Here is a 15,446-nt window from a genome sequence, read left to right on the forward strand (position 1 = left end):
CAGGTTTGGCAGCATCTGTGAAGAAAAAATCAAAGTTGACTTTGGGTCCAATAACCCTTTCTCAGACCAGTTCTGAGGAAGATGCTGCCAGACCTGCTGAAATTTTCTAGCAACTTGTTTTTGTTCCTGATTTACAGCATCCACAGTTCATTCAGGATCTTATCAGATGGGCCAATGGGCCAAGAAGAGGAAGATGGAGTTTAACTTTAGATAAATGTGAGGTGCTGTACTTTGGAAAGGCAAATCAGGTCTGGACTTATACACTTAAATGGTAATATCCTGAGGAGTGTTGCTGAACAAAGAGACCATAGAGTGCAAGTTCATAGTTCTTTGAAAGTGGAGTTGCAGGAAGATAGGATAGTGAAGGTGGCCTTTGGTATGCTTGCCTTTATTTGTTAGTGCTAGGAGTTGGGAGATCATGTTGCAGCTGTATTGGACATTGCTTCAGTCACTTTTGGAGTTTTGCATGCAATTCTGGTCTCCATCTTATAGGAAGGATGTTGTGAAACTTGAAAGAGCTCAGAAAAGATTTGAGGATGTTGCCAGGGTTGGAGGGTTTGAGCTACAGGGAGAGGCTGAATAGGCGAGGGTTATTTTCCCTGGAGTGACAGAACCTTAGCGGTGACCTTACAGAGGTTTATAAATCATGAGGGGCAAGGATAGGGTAAATAGGCAAGGACCTTTCCCCGGGGCGGGGAGTCGAAAACTAAAGGGCATAGTTTAAGGTGAGAGGGGAAAGATATAAAAGGGAATTAAAAGGCAATCTGTTCATGCAGAGAGTGGTGTGTGTATGGAATGAGCTGCCAGAGGAAGTGGTGGAAGCTGTTATGATTATAACATTTAATAGGCATCTGGATGGGTATATGGATAGGAAGGGTTTAGAGGGATATAGGCCAAATGCTGATAAATAGAACTAAATTTATATGGATGTCTTTCTGACAGCAAAGTCAACAAGACAGGGATGGGAATTTAGAACCATAGAATCCTTACAATGCAGAAGGAAGTCATTCAGCCCAATGAGTCGCACTGACCACCCGAAGAGCACCCTTCCAAACTCAGCCCCCTACCCTACCCCAGTTAATTTCATTTACCATGGCCAATCCACCTAACCTTCACATCTCTAGACTGTGGGAAGAAACTGTAGCAATGGGCAGAAACATGAGGAGAATATACAAACTCCACACATACTACCACCCAAGGCTGAAATCGAAACCGGGCCCCTGGCAGTGTGAGGCAGCAGTGCTGACCACTGTGGCACCATGCCACCGAATATCAAGTGGAGGACAATGTTCTTCATGCTTTGAAACTGTAACTCAAGGTTGAATCCAGAAGCCTGGGGAGGTGATGGCCTAGTAATGTTATCACTGGATATTAATCCAGAGACCTTGGTAATGTTCCGGGAGTCCAGGTTCAAATCCAGCCATGGACAATGGTGGAATTTAAATCCAATAACTATCTGGAATTAGGATTCTAATAATGACCATGAATCCATTGTCAGTTGTTGGAAAAACCCATTTGGTTTAGTAAACTCCTTTAAGGAAAGAATCTGCTGTCTTTATCTGGTCTAGTCAATATGTAACTCCAGACACACACTGATGTTGGGTGATTCTTCACTGTACTCTGCACAATTAGGGATGGGCAATAAAAGCTGGCGTGGCCAATGGTGCCCACATCACATGAATGATTTTTTTTAAAAGCATACCTATAAAGAAGTGAGGTAGTGTTCTTCTAGCTTCACTGGAACCTCACAGCAGGCCAGAGGAAGGAGGAAGCAGCACCAAAGATATATTTGTCTTTTATGCCGGTTCCACAGTTTCTAATTTTCTCACCCTAGCCCCTCCCTGTTTACCATGAATGTACAATCCTTCTTCATGTCCGTTCCCCATCAGGATGATCTGAAGACTTTATCCTTCTTCCTTGAAAGGCGAACGAAATTGTTCCCAACCGCACCACTCTCATTCACCTGGTTGAGTCTGTTCTCACGACAAACAACTTTTTCTTTAACCTGTCTCGCTTACTCCAAGTCAAAGATGTGACTGCAGGTACCCATATGGGTCTCAGTTATTGCTTCAGAGATAATGGGAACTGCAGATGCTGGAGAATCCGAGATAACAAAGTGTGGAGCTGGATGAACACAGCAGACTGCTTGGCCTGCTGTGTTCATCCAGCTGCACACTTTGTTATCTCAGTTATTGGTCTCTCTTTGTGAATTAGATGGGACATTCCTTGTTCCAGTCCTACTCTAGCACCCATCCACAACTCTTTGTCCGATAAAGTGACGACATCATAGAACATATCCACTACCTTAGAGGGAGTCGGTTAGCTCGGATGGCTGGAAGGCTGGTTTGCAACACAGAGAGATCCCAATAGCATGGGTTAAATTCCTACCACCAGCTGAGGTTACCAAGAAGGATTCTCCTTCTCAATCTCTCCCCTTGCTTGAGGCATGATGACCTTCACGTTAAGCCACCACCACCACCAGTTGTTGCTTTCTGATCTGCCCTAGGATCCCGTGGTACTGTGATCAGTTTGCTTTACATCCATGTTTCCTTTTTACAGAGGACAACAACCTGGTGTTGCAGTTCAGAATAACAAAGTTTGCCCCTGCAGTTACCTGGCCTTGAACGTGATCTGTATCGCTACACGGCTTGTTGATAAATGGATGGAGTGAGCCTGTAAAACCCCATGCTCGGGACAAATTTCAAACACACCCTCGTCCTCCTGGCTTTCAATCGGAGCTGTGGAGAAATAGAACATAGAACATAGAACAGTACAGCACAGAACAGGGCCTTCAGCCCACGATGTTGTGCCGACCATTGATCCTCATGTATGCACCCTCAAATTTCTGTGACCATATGCATGTCCAGCAGTCTCTTAAATGACCCCAATGACCTTGCTTCCACAACTGCTGCTGGCAACGCATTCCATGCTCTCACAACTCTCTGTGTAAAGAACCCACCTCTGACATCCCCTCTATACTTTCCTCCAGCCAGCTTAAAACTATGACCCCTCGTGTTAGCCATTTCTGCCCTGGGAATAGTCTCTGGCTATCAACTCTATCTATGCCTCTCATTATCTTGTATACCTCAGTTAGGTCCCCTCTCCTCCTCCTTTTCTCCAATGAAAAAATGAAAAGAGTTCAACATTGAATGGATAACATTAATCAATCTGGTATCAAAAGAGGGCTTACCATTTCATCATGGAGAGAAAGTTGGTGAGGGAATGAGATGGAACACTTTCAAAATATTGCTAGCCAGTATCAATATTGACTACTCTCCTGCCTTACTGTCTCTGTTTTATGACAGTCCCAATCCCAGCTTCACCAATACCACATTGTCTACTTTTGGACTGGCCTGTCTGAATTTTTGTTCATTCTTTCAGGGAACATGAACAACAATAGTCAAACTTGTTACGCAGTTAAATTGCCCTTTAGGTCATCAATAAAGTGCCAGTAACAAAAGCAGAAATTACTGGAGAAACTCGGGTCTGGCAGTATTTATGGAGAGAGAAACCGAGTTAATGTTTAGAGTTCAATGACTCATATTAAGAACTGAAGGGACTGGAAAATGATGGTTTTTATAGTGTCCATAAAGGTGGAGGAGGAGCCAGTGAAATAGATAATGAAGATTCATAGAGAAAAAGATGAAGGGAGTGCTAATGATGGTAAAGAAGTGATTGAGATACTAAGTAGATGTTAATGATATGTCTGAGCAGGTGAAAATAGGTCAGCTTTGCTAACAGCAAACCCAACAAGACACAGGTGATGGTATATCAAATCGTGGACTGTGCTCTTCATTCTCTGAAATTGTTGAACTCAATTTTTTGTCCTGAAGGCTATAAAAGTACCTGAGCAAAAGGTGAGGTGCTCTTCCTTCAGCCTTCTTCACTGACACACTACAGCAGGCCTAAGACGGAGATGTTAGTATGAGACCAGAATGGTGTATCGATGTGGCAAGCAATTGGAAAGCCCCTTCTTTTGCACTGACTGGACCTAAAAAGTTAACTCTTTCCACAGACACTGCCAGACCTGCTGAGTTTCTCCAGCAATTTCCATTTTTGTTTCAGATTTCCAGCATCTGTAGTTTTTTTATATATAATAAAGTGCCTGTCTTGCATCCCTGCTAAGAACAAGAATGAAATTAGCCACCTTCTAGAAATGATTTTTGCAGCCAAAAATGAAGCTTTTCATTTATTTAGTCCACTGCAAATGAGCCCAGCTCATGGAGATGAAAGAATCCAGAATCTAGTATTAAAGGGCTCCGTGCATTTATAATAGAGATTTGATGAAAACTTTTCCAAAAGTGGACAGCGTTTTGTGGTTGAATAAATTGACTATCTTGTGGTCAGTAGATAAACTTGATATCTTATGTACTTGTCAGCCCAAGCTTGGCTGGCATTCCAGGTCTTGCTGCATTTGAACATGGACTGCTTCATTTATCTGAGGAGTCACAAATGGTGTTGGACATTGGACATATCATCAGCGAACATCCCAGCATCTGACCTTATGGTGGAGCCAATGAAGCAGCAAATGATGATTGGGCCTAGGACACTACCCAAGGAACTCCTGCAGAGATGTCCTGGAGTTGAGATAAATGACCTCCAACAACCAAAACCATCTTCCTCTGTGCCAAGTATGACTAACCAGCAGAGAGTTTGCCACCTGATAACCATCGATACCAATTTTGACGCCACACTCAGCCAATTGCAACCTTAATGTCACAAGGGGAGGCAATGGTCTAGTGGTATTCTCGCTGAAGTGTTAACCCAGAGACGCAGGTAGTGTTCTGGGAACCTGGGTTCGAATTCTGCCACAGCAGATGGTGGAATTTGAATTCAATAGAAATCTGGAATTATGAGCACTATGATGGCCATGAAACCATTGTTGATTGTTGGAAAAAAACCATCTGGTTCATTAATGCCCTTTTGGGAAAGAAACTGCCATCCTTACCTGGTCTGTGCTACTGTGACTCCAGGCCCACAGCAATGTGGTTGACTCTTAAGTGCTCTCTGGGCAATAAATGCTGGCCTATCCAGGGACATCTTCATTTCATGAATGAATAAAATAAAAGACTGTCACTCTTACCTTACTTCTGGAGTTCAGTTCTGTTGTCCACGTTTAGACTAAATGGCCCTTGCAGAAGTCAAAGTGAGCATTAGTGAATATTGTCATCATGAAACCACCGGATTGGCTAAAAACCCATCAGGTTCACTAATATCCTTAGGGAAAGGAAATCTGCCATCTACCAGTAAGGTCTGTTGTAACTTCAGACCACAGCAGCGTGGTTGACTCTTAACTACCCTCTCCCGTGGAATCACAAGCCATGCTCAATAGTGTTTCCAAGAGGGCCACCACCTTCTTAAAGGCAATATGTGCTGACCTTGCCAATAATCTGGTATTGAATTTTTAAACGGTGTTCTGATTAGCCAACTATAAGGAGACTTATTGGTCTGTTTTTGATAACTGGGAAGCTTTGACAGCTAAACCTATATCTCCTGGAGTCTGACCCCACCAATCCGACCCCACCACCCAAGGCATTTTTCCATCCCCAACCTTGTCTGCTTTCCAGAGAGACCACTCTCTCCGTGACTCCCTTGTTCTCTCCACACTGCCCTCCAACCCCACCACACCCGGCACCTGCCCCTGCAACCGCAGGAAATGCTACACTTGCCCCCACACCTCCTACCTCACCCCTATCCCAGGCCCCAAGATGACTTTCCATATTAAGCAGATGTTCACCTGCACATCTGCCAATGTGGTATACTGCATCCATTGTACCTGGTGTGGCTTCCTCTACATTGGGGAAACCAAGCGGAGGCTTGGGGACCACTTTGCAGAACACCTCCGCTCGGTTCGCAATAAATAACTGCACCTCCCAGTCGCAAACCATTTCCACTCCCCCTCCCATTCTTTAGATGACATGTCCATCAAGGGCCTCCTGCAGTGCCACAATGATGCCACCCGAAGGATGCAGGAACAGCAACTCATATTCCGCTTGGGAACCCTGCAGCCATATGGTATCAATGTGGACTTCACCAGCTTCAAAATCTCCCCTTCCCCCACCGCATCCCAAAACCAGCCCAGTTCGTCCCCTCCCCCCACTGCACCACACAACCAGCCCAGCTCTTCCCCTCCACCCACTGCATCCCAAAACCAGTCCAGCCTGTCTCTGCCTCCCTAACCTGTTCTTCCTCTCACCCATCCCTTCCCCCCACCCCAAGCCGCACCTCCATCTCCTACCTACTAACCTCATCCCACCTCCTTGACCTGTCCATCTTCCCTGGACTGACCTATCCCCTCACTACCTCCCCACCTATACAGTCCTCTCCCCCATCTTCTTTTCTCTCCATCTTCTGTCCGCCTCCCCCCTCTCCCTATTTATTCCAGAACCCTCACCCCATCGCCCTCTCTGATGAAGGGTCTAGGCCCGAAACGTCAGCTTTTGTGCTCCTGAGATGCTACTGGTCCTGCTGTGTTCATCCAGCCTCACATTTTATTATCCTGTATTCTCCTGGAGTCTGTATGTTTATCATGGATTTCCCTCCTGCGGTCTTGGATCTAATGCAATTTACAACACTTGAATTTAAAAAGAGGTCAAATGTTGAAATTATGCTGTTTGCCATTAGCACCGAAATCAGTTACATTTAGTATCATGCAATGTTCACTCTCATTTCCCTTGGTCTTATGCGAGTGTCCGGAGGTCTATGTGCGGCAAGCCATGCATCAAGTCGCTGATCCATGCGCATGAAGCTTCCACACGTGGGTGTGCCACATAGAAGGAACATTCGTATCAAGTCACTATTCCAAAGAAGAGTAATGTTGGACTGGAAATGTTCACTCTATTTCTCTTTACATCGATGCTGCCAGACCTGCTGACTTTCTCCAGCATTTTAGTTTGTTTTTGATCAGATTTCCAACATCTGTTTTTTGCTTTTATGCATTTGGTATCAAATTAATCTCCCAACTATGGTTATGGAAGCTGGGATTACACAGCAAATGTCCATGGCCCACACATTTGGAAGCTCCATGACGAATGGCACTGGGTATAAAATGGATGGTAATCCTCATCTCAGTGGGTAAGGTATTTCAAATCTCACCAATTGCTGCAGTCCAGAAACTCTTTGACCCTGTCCTGTTCAGGAGGAAGATCTCCCTTCTCCTGCATTGTCCGACCAAGCAGATTCCAAAATCGATGTGTTCAGTGGAAAGCTCAAGGAATGGCAGCGCAAAGAAAGCATGGAGAGGAATGAGCTGTAAAGAGGAATCTCAGTTTTCTATCACAATCTTCTTGACAGCACAAGTACACAGGTATTCCATAAATATAGTCTACAGTATTTCAAATTACAGAACAAACAATTGCAAATCTGTATTTATCTATCAGGAAGAATTGGAGGGTTTATCATGAATAAAGGAGGAGGTAAGAAAGTTGCCTTCAAAAGACAGATGATCTATGATGTGATCTAAATTGAATTCATCATCCAAGTGAACTGATTGTTATGGAAAGTAACTCAAAAATCACTCCAATAATAAAATGACATTCAAATTGACAATTCAGTAACAACTACTTCATTTAAGACAAATGAGAAGGGCACTCAGGAGACTGCACATCTTCACCACTTTGTGTTAACTTTATTACAATTGCACAGCTTTTCCTGGCTTGTTGAAATTCTGTAACTACTAAGCTGAGAAAAGAAATCCTTTGATTAAGAGCTGCCATCTTGCTGAGGAAACAGCAGACCAATCATCGTTCTGAAACCTGCTGTGAAAACTCTATTCACATTTTGACATCTGTGGTAAATTGCAGCACAGTAGCTGAGACAATCCATAAGCGATCAAAATTCTGAAGAAAACAACAAATGTCCCCAACTCTCACAGTTAACTGGTGGATTCTATAAAAAGAAACAAATGGAGACATAGAGTCATAGAGCTATATAGCGTGGAAACGTGATGGGGAGGCAATGGCCAAGTGGTATTATCACTGGACTGTTAATTCAGAGACCCAGGTAACATTCTGGGGAATCAGGTTCAAATCCCACCACAGCCACATGGGTCATTTCAAATTCAATAAAAGAAATCTGGAATTAGGATTCTAATAATGACCACAAATCCATTGCTGATTGTTGGGAAAAATCCATCTGGTTCACTAGTGTCCTTTAGGGAAGGAAACTGCCATCCTTATCTGGTCTGGCCTACATGTGATTCCAGACTCACAGCAATGTGGTTGACTCTTAACTGCCCTTTGGGCAATAAATGCTGTCTATCCAGTGACACCTTCATTCCGTTAATGAATAGAGGAAATAAAAGACACCTTGGTCCAACTTGTCCACACTGACCAGATATCCTAAATTAATCTAGTCCCAACTGCCAGCATTTGGCTCATAGCCCTCTAAACTCTTCTACTCATATATCAATCCAGATCTTTTAAATGTGGTAACTGTATCAGCCTCCACCACATCCGCTGGCAGCTCATTCCATACAATCACCACCCTCTGCGTGAAAGGAGAGAAATATTAGAAAGCTACCAATGTTTATTCCAAACCTTTGTTCAAAAATGGAGGAAACATTGGGTGGGGCGGTCAAGGGCTGTTGATAGGTTGGACAGCTGGTTTGCAACAGTACAAGTTCCACTCCCAAAATAGCTGAGATCACCATGAAATTCCTACCATCTCAACCTCAGCCCTCGCATGAGATGTGGTGACCCTCAGGTAAAACCACTACCAGTCATGCAATGAGAAAGTGGTGCTATGGTGATTTTACATTTCAATCATGTTCCCTCTCAGTTTCATCTGCTTCAAGGAAAACAAAACCAGTCCATCTAATCTCTCTCTACAACTAACTCTCCAGCCCAGGCAACATACTGTTAAATCTCCTCTGCATCTTCTCCAGTGCAATCACATCCCTCCTATAATGTGGATTCCAGAACTGTACACAATACGTTAATTGTGGTCTAATCAAATGTTTATACAGTTCCAACATAACCTTCCTGCTCTTAAACTCTATGTCTTAGCTAATAAAGGCAAGTATTCCTTATGCCTTTTTAACACTTTTCTTTACCTGTCCCACCACCTTAAGGGGCTGATGGAAATGCAAACCAAGGTCCCACTGATCCTTGGCACTTTCCAGGGTCCCACTGTTAATTACAGATCCTCCTGTCTTGCTTGTCCTTCTCTTAGAAAGCAGTGAATCTGTGGAATTTATTACCGCAGAGTGTTCTAGACTCTGGGTCATTAAAAATGCTCAAGGCTGAGACAGACTGATATAATTTTTCAGCAAGGGAATTAAGGGCTATGCAGAAAAGAAGGGAAAGTGGAGTTGAGGATTTTCAAACCAGCCATGATCTCGCTGAATGGTGGAGCAGTCTCAGTAGGTCAATTGCCTTAGTTCTTCTCCGAACCTTATGTTCTCACTTTTATCATTTTCACTTGTAGGATGAGGGCATTATTGAGGGCCTGGCCAGCTTTTATTGTCTATCCCTAGCTGCCCTTGAGAAGTCCATACAATATTATAACTGTCTCTACACTACATCGTCTCCAGTCATTTAAGAAAATAGCTCAGTACCATGTTCTTCAGGTCAATTAGGTATTGCCAATAAGTGGATACAGAACTGGCTTTGTCATAGAAGACAGAGGTTAGCGGTGGAAGAATGCTTTTTGGAATGCAGGGGTTAACTAGTGGTGTTCCACAGGGGCCAGTGTTGAGACCTCTGCTGTTTGTGGTCTACATAAATGATTTGGAGAAAAACGTGGTTGATCTAGTTAGTAAGATTGCGTCGATACAAAGATTGGTGGAGTTGCACTTAGTGAGAAGGATTGTTCGAGGATACAGCAGGATATAGAAGAATGGCAGATGGAGTTTAATCTGGACTAATGTGAGGTGATGCATTTTGGAAGGTCAAGTACAGTTGGAAATTATATAGTGAATAACAGATCCCCTTGGAGTACTGACATGCAGAGAGTTGTGAGAGCATGGAATGCGTTGCCAGCAGCAGTTGTGGAAGCAAGGTCATTGGGGTCATTTAAGAGACTGCTGGACATGTATATGGTCACAGAAATTTGAGGGTGCATACATGAGGATCAATGGTCGGCACAACATTGTGGGCTGAATGGCCTGTTCTGTGCTGTACTGTTCTATGTTCTATGTTCTATGTTCTATGCAGAGGGATCTGGGTGTGCAGGTCCACAGATCACTGAAGATGGCAGCACAGGCAGATAAGGTAATAAAAAAGCCCAAGGCATGCTTGCCTTCATTGGAAATGGCATTGAGTCTATGGATAGACAAGTAATGCTGCAGCTTTAAAGAGCATTAGTTAGGCCACACCTGGAATATTGCATACAATTCTGGTCACCACACTACCAGAAGATATGGATGCTTTGGAGAGGGTGCAGTAAAGGTTTACCAGGATGTTGCCTGGTATGCGGGATTTTAATTATGAAGAAAAGTTGGATAGACTGGGTTTATTTTCACTAGAACACAGAAGGTTGAGGGCGACCTGATACAAGATTGTGGAAAGTATAAGGCTTTTTCCCCCCCGGGGTAGAGGCATCAATTACCAGGGGACACAGATTTAAAGTGCGAGGAGGGGAGTTTAAAAGAGATCTACGAGGCAAGTTTTTCACACCAAGGGTGGTGATTGCCTGTAACCCACTGCCAGAGGTAGTGGTGGAAGCAGACAAATTAGCAACATTCAAGGAGCACCTGGATGAACACATGAATAGGAACGGAAGAGACGGATACGGATCCTGTAAGTGAAGACAGTTTTAGTATGGAAGAGCAAAACGTGTTGGCGTTGGTTTGGAGGGCCGAAGGGCCTGTTCCTGTACTGTGTTGTTCTTTGTTCTTCTTTATTCTAAATGCTGGCCCAGTAACATCATATAAATGAATTAATAAAAGAAGAATTTTTAAGAAGAGGATAAAGAACCTGGTATGGAAGCTTCAAAATGTCTTTGTACAGATATTCCCTACCTGTATCTTACCTGGGTTGTCTTGTTGCTGTACTCAATCACAAGGTCCTGGTTAAACTTCAGTTTCCGCTTTCTCTTTTGACACCAATTTTCCTGGCATTTCAACAAGTCCAGAGAAGTGCAAAACGCAATGGTGACCTACAAAGATACAACAGGAATCATTAGTGTTGTACAGTGCTGGGTACCAGTCAGCATCATTACAACTGGAGGTTGCAGAGTTGCACCAATCTTTTCTAGTCCCACTGATTTTAATATACCTTGAATATAACCATGCTGGTGATATGACTGATTTCATAAGATCTCAGATGTAAGGTATGTCAGGTTCAGTATTTAAGTGCAAATCAGCCAGGTTTCTTTAATCAATTACAAAGAATTGTTTTATTACCAAAAAGAAACTTACGTAAACAAAAGGTGAAATAATTAATGACAAATAGTTTGGACTATGCAAGTATGGATTCTAGTACACATACATGTACACAAGCAAACTTGTACAAATCGCTATGGGCAAACATACAAATACACACACACACGCACACACACACACACACACACACACACGTGTCAGGTGAGGTGAAACAAAAATGTGAAAACTGTACAGAATGTTTCATTGGTCAAGAATAGCTAAACTCATGAGAATTGGATAAATCACGACTGTCCTAAATATTCTGATTCCGAGGTGAGTCTGTACACACAAACTAGATGTATTCCTGGCTGAATTACCTTTTCTTCAAATGGTGGGGCATATTCAAACCAATCCTCTCCAGCAATAACATCAAAGAATATAAAAATAGTGTGGGAATAATGGCACTGAGGAGGATGGGTCAATATCCTGGAATTCCCTTCCTAAAGGCCCTGTGGCTGTTCCTACTCACCAAGGATGGCAGACGTTCAAGAAAGCAGCTCATCATCACATTCTCAGGGATAATTAGGGTTGGGTAGAGAATGCTGGCCTATCCCATGAACAAATAAAAATAAACCTACCACTCTCACAGTATTTTGTAATGACCCACCCTTTCAGTGCATGACTGAACTGGTAACTGAGCATTGGGTTAATGGCATAATATTTTAAAAGGAGGCAGGAACATATGATGGGCTAGCTTACTAAATGCTGTAATTGTCATTCAGTAATCATGTTCAGAAACCGTTCTCATTCCTTTGAAATAAATGTGACTAAAGCACCTTTCGTACATGTAAACAGCATTCCTGCTGTACTTCTGGTAATATTAAACATTGGGCTTGGAGAAAGTTATTCAATTTGGATAGGACTATGACTTTAAGGCAAAGCTAATGGGAGGGCTGAAGAGAAAACTCCCGTGACATCACACCCCAGAGCCTGTATTAACAAGTTAGAATTTAACTCTCACTCCCCTACATTCCCCCACCCACGCACCCCCGGACACTTACATGCATGTGTTGTTGGGGGTATAGTACCAGCATCTTTGTATTCTCATCCCGGTCACTGTTCGAAGATTTAAGGCTGTTTTTGGGGTCCACATTCAAAATACAGAAAGGCCTTTGAAGCAAAAACTGAAAGTAGAGAGCGGTCTCAGTGGGATTTGTCAGCTTGAAGCCATGTGTCGTCAGGACTTCTTTTTGGATCTGGACAGAGAGGCGGTAGGAAGAGAATCAGAGAAAGAGAAAACTTAGTTCATGTTACTGTGTGTGGGTAGGGTTTGAATTACACTATCAGGATGGTGAATGCAGATTTTACTGCAGATGTCATATGGAAACTGAATAATTCACAGGAGACAATGGCCTAATGGTGTTATTGCTAGACTGTTAACCCAGAGACCCAGATAATGTTCAGGGGGCATGGGTCTGGATCCCAATACAGCAGATGGTGAAATTTAAATTCTATAAGGTATCTTATATTGGGCAGCATGGTGGCTCAGTGATTAGCACTGCTGCCTCACAGCACCAGGGACCGGGGTTCGATTCCACCCTCGGGCAACTGTCCATATGGACTTGGCACATTCTCCCTGTGTCTGTGTGGGTTTCCTCTGGGTGTTCTGGTTTCCTCCCACAGTCCAAAGATATGCAGGTTAGGTGAATTGGCCAGACTAAATTGCCAATAGCGTTCAGGGATGTGTAGATTAGGTGGGTTACAGGGAGATGGGTCTGGGTTGGAGGCTCTGAGGATCGCTGTGGACTTGTTGGGCCAAAGGGCCTGTTTCCACACTGTAGGGATTCTGTGATGATTCTATTCTATGATGATGATCTGGAATTAAGAATCTAAATGATTACCATGGATCTATTGTTGATTGTCAGGGAAAAACCCACCTGGTTCACTAATGTCCTTTAGGGAAGGAAACTACCATCCTTACCGGGTCTAGCCTACATGAGACTCCAGAACCACAGCAATGTGGTTGACTCTTAACTACCCTCTAGGCAATGAGGGATGGGCAACAAATGCTGCCTAGCCAGTGATGCCTTCATCCCGTGAATGAATAATAACAAAAAATACTTGAAGGAGAAAAAATTGCAAGGATGTGGGGAAAGAGTGGGAATGTGAACTTAAATGGATGGCTGTTTGAAAGAATTGGTGCAGATTCAAGGGGACAAATGGCCTCCTCTTGTACAATCTATGGTTGTGTGAAATCTGCAGAATTCCAGCCTCTCAGTGATTAAGCTGATGCAGAAAGGCTAATAGAGAGTTGCTGTGCTGGAGAATGAACTAGCTATTAGTTTGGGTAGAATACTGCCACCAGCTATCTTTGTTTTAATTAATTTAGAGGTCCTAATTGGTTAAAAATAGCTGAGGATTAATTACCAGTGAGCTTTAACACAAAGAGGTACTCAGTCACAGAGTCATAGCATTCTACAGCACTGCAAAAGACCCTTCGGCCCATCATATCCAGGCCAGTCACCCAAATTACTCTAATCTTATTTTCCAGCACTTGGCCTATAGCCTTGGTATCAAGTGCATATTTAAATATTTCTTAAATGTTATGAGGGCTTCTGCCTCTATCACCTTTACAGCAGTGAGTTCCAGATTCCCATCATCCTCTGGCTGAAGATGTTTTTTGTCACATCTCCTCTGTATTGCCTGTTCCTTACCTTAAATCCATTCCCACCCCTCATCACTGATCCTTCCACAAGTTTTTCTTCCTTACTACACTTTCTATGCACCTTATAATTTTATATATTACAATTATAACCACCCCCCACCCCGTCTCCTCTGCTCTAGGGAAAACAAACCCCATCTGTCCAATCTTGCTTCATAACTGCAACTCTCCAGCCCAGGCAACATCCTTGTAAATCTATGTGCAGTATTTCTAGTGCTATCACATCTCTCAGCATCATCTTAGCGTAATGCTGTTTATTTCAAGAAAGCAATAGCTGCAAGTTATTTTGGCCAATTAGATATAATTAAAACAGACATGATGACGCATCAGTTTCCATCAGGATCTTAAGCTTGACTTCACTTCCCCTGCCAAAGGCTGCAGGACATCATCAGACAAAGTGAACCTTGATACAAATCACCAATGTTAATCCTTTAAGGACCATTACCTTACAGAGCAAACACCTCAAGTGAGGTGAGGAAGCAGAGCCTATGACTGTACAATAATACACTAGCAAGTGGCAGGGGAGGCAATGGCCTACTGGTATTATCGCTAGACTATTAATCCAGAAACTCAGCTAATGTTCTAAGGACCCACGTTCAAATCCCACCATGGCCGATGATGAATTTGAATTCAAAAAAGAATCAGAAATTAAGGGTCAAATGATGACCATGAAGCTATTATGATTGTCAGAAAAAAACCATCTAGTTCCCTAAAGTCCTTTAGAGAAGGAAATCTGTCAACCTTATCTGGTCTGGCCTACATGTGACTTCGGACCCATAGCAATGTGGTTGGCTCTTAACTCTCCTCTGGGCAATTAGGATTGGCAATAAATGCCTGCCTAGCTGAGATGCCCACATCCCATGAGTGAATAAAATAAAAATGTCTGGTGTCTTCTGATTAGGAGGGAAATATGGCAAAAGTATCCATATCAGGGTTGTGTCAGGTAAGAAGCAGCAAGGCAAAGGGTTCTAGGCTTTGATAATTGAAAGCTCCTTCGGTGATGGAATAACCAAGAGTTCAGAGGTAGAAAGCCATTGGAGATGGAATGGGATATAGGACAGGAGAAATAATGATGAAGTTGTAATTGCAGATGGGAAATTCCAATCTTGATAAGGTGGTAAGAACAAAGTAATGAATGTAATTGATAAAGGGGCCTGGTGTGTTAGAAGTGAAGTGTGGAGGAAGTGACAGAAGGTGGTTAAGGCACAAATGGTTAGTGCTAGTTTAGGAGAACAGAGATGTGTTGAGGATGGAGAAATCCTGCCAAAGTTCTTCTTTTGGAAGCTGCATGTGTTAGCATTGTGAGAGAGCACAATTATCCCAGTATTGAAAAGATTGCTGCCAATTGGACTAGAGACACAAATCAAAAAAAAATTCACTTAGTTAGGTTGGTAGAGGTCTTTACCACCAGGGACTCTATGA

General features: G+C 43.1%; 1 protein-coding gene across 6 annotated transcripts in view; it reads right to left on the reverse strand.

Annotated features, from left to right (window-relative positions):
• The window catches only part of dlec1 (DLEC1 cilia and flagella associated protein), a 181,819-nt gene that overhangs the window by 4,204 nt on the left and 162,169 nt on the right, over positions 1-15,446 (reverse strand). For all 6 annotated transcript variants that reach the window (XM_059640337.1, XM_059640341.1, XM_059640334.1 and 3 more), the window contains 4 exons: positions 12,364-12,558; positions 10,972-11,097; positions 7,096-7,249; positions 2,615-2,738 (listed from right to left, as the gene is read on the reverse strand). In XM_059640337.1, coding sequence (XP_059496320.1) covers positions 2,615-2,738; positions 7,096-7,249; positions 10,972-11,097; positions 12,364-12,558 — 599 coding nt within the window. The remainder of the gene's footprint in view (positions 1-2,614; positions 2,739-7,095; positions 7,250-10,971; positions 11,098-12,363; positions 12,559-15,446) is intronic.

Source organism: Stegostoma tigrinum, chromosome 2, assembly GCF_030684315.1.
Source record: "Stegostoma tigrinum isolate sSteTig4 chromosome 2, sSteTig4.hap1, whole genome shotgun sequence".
Taxonomy (NCBI): domain Eukaryota; kingdom Metazoa; phylum Chordata; class Chondrichthyes; order Orectolobiformes; family Stegostomatidae; genus Stegostoma; species Stegostoma tigrinum.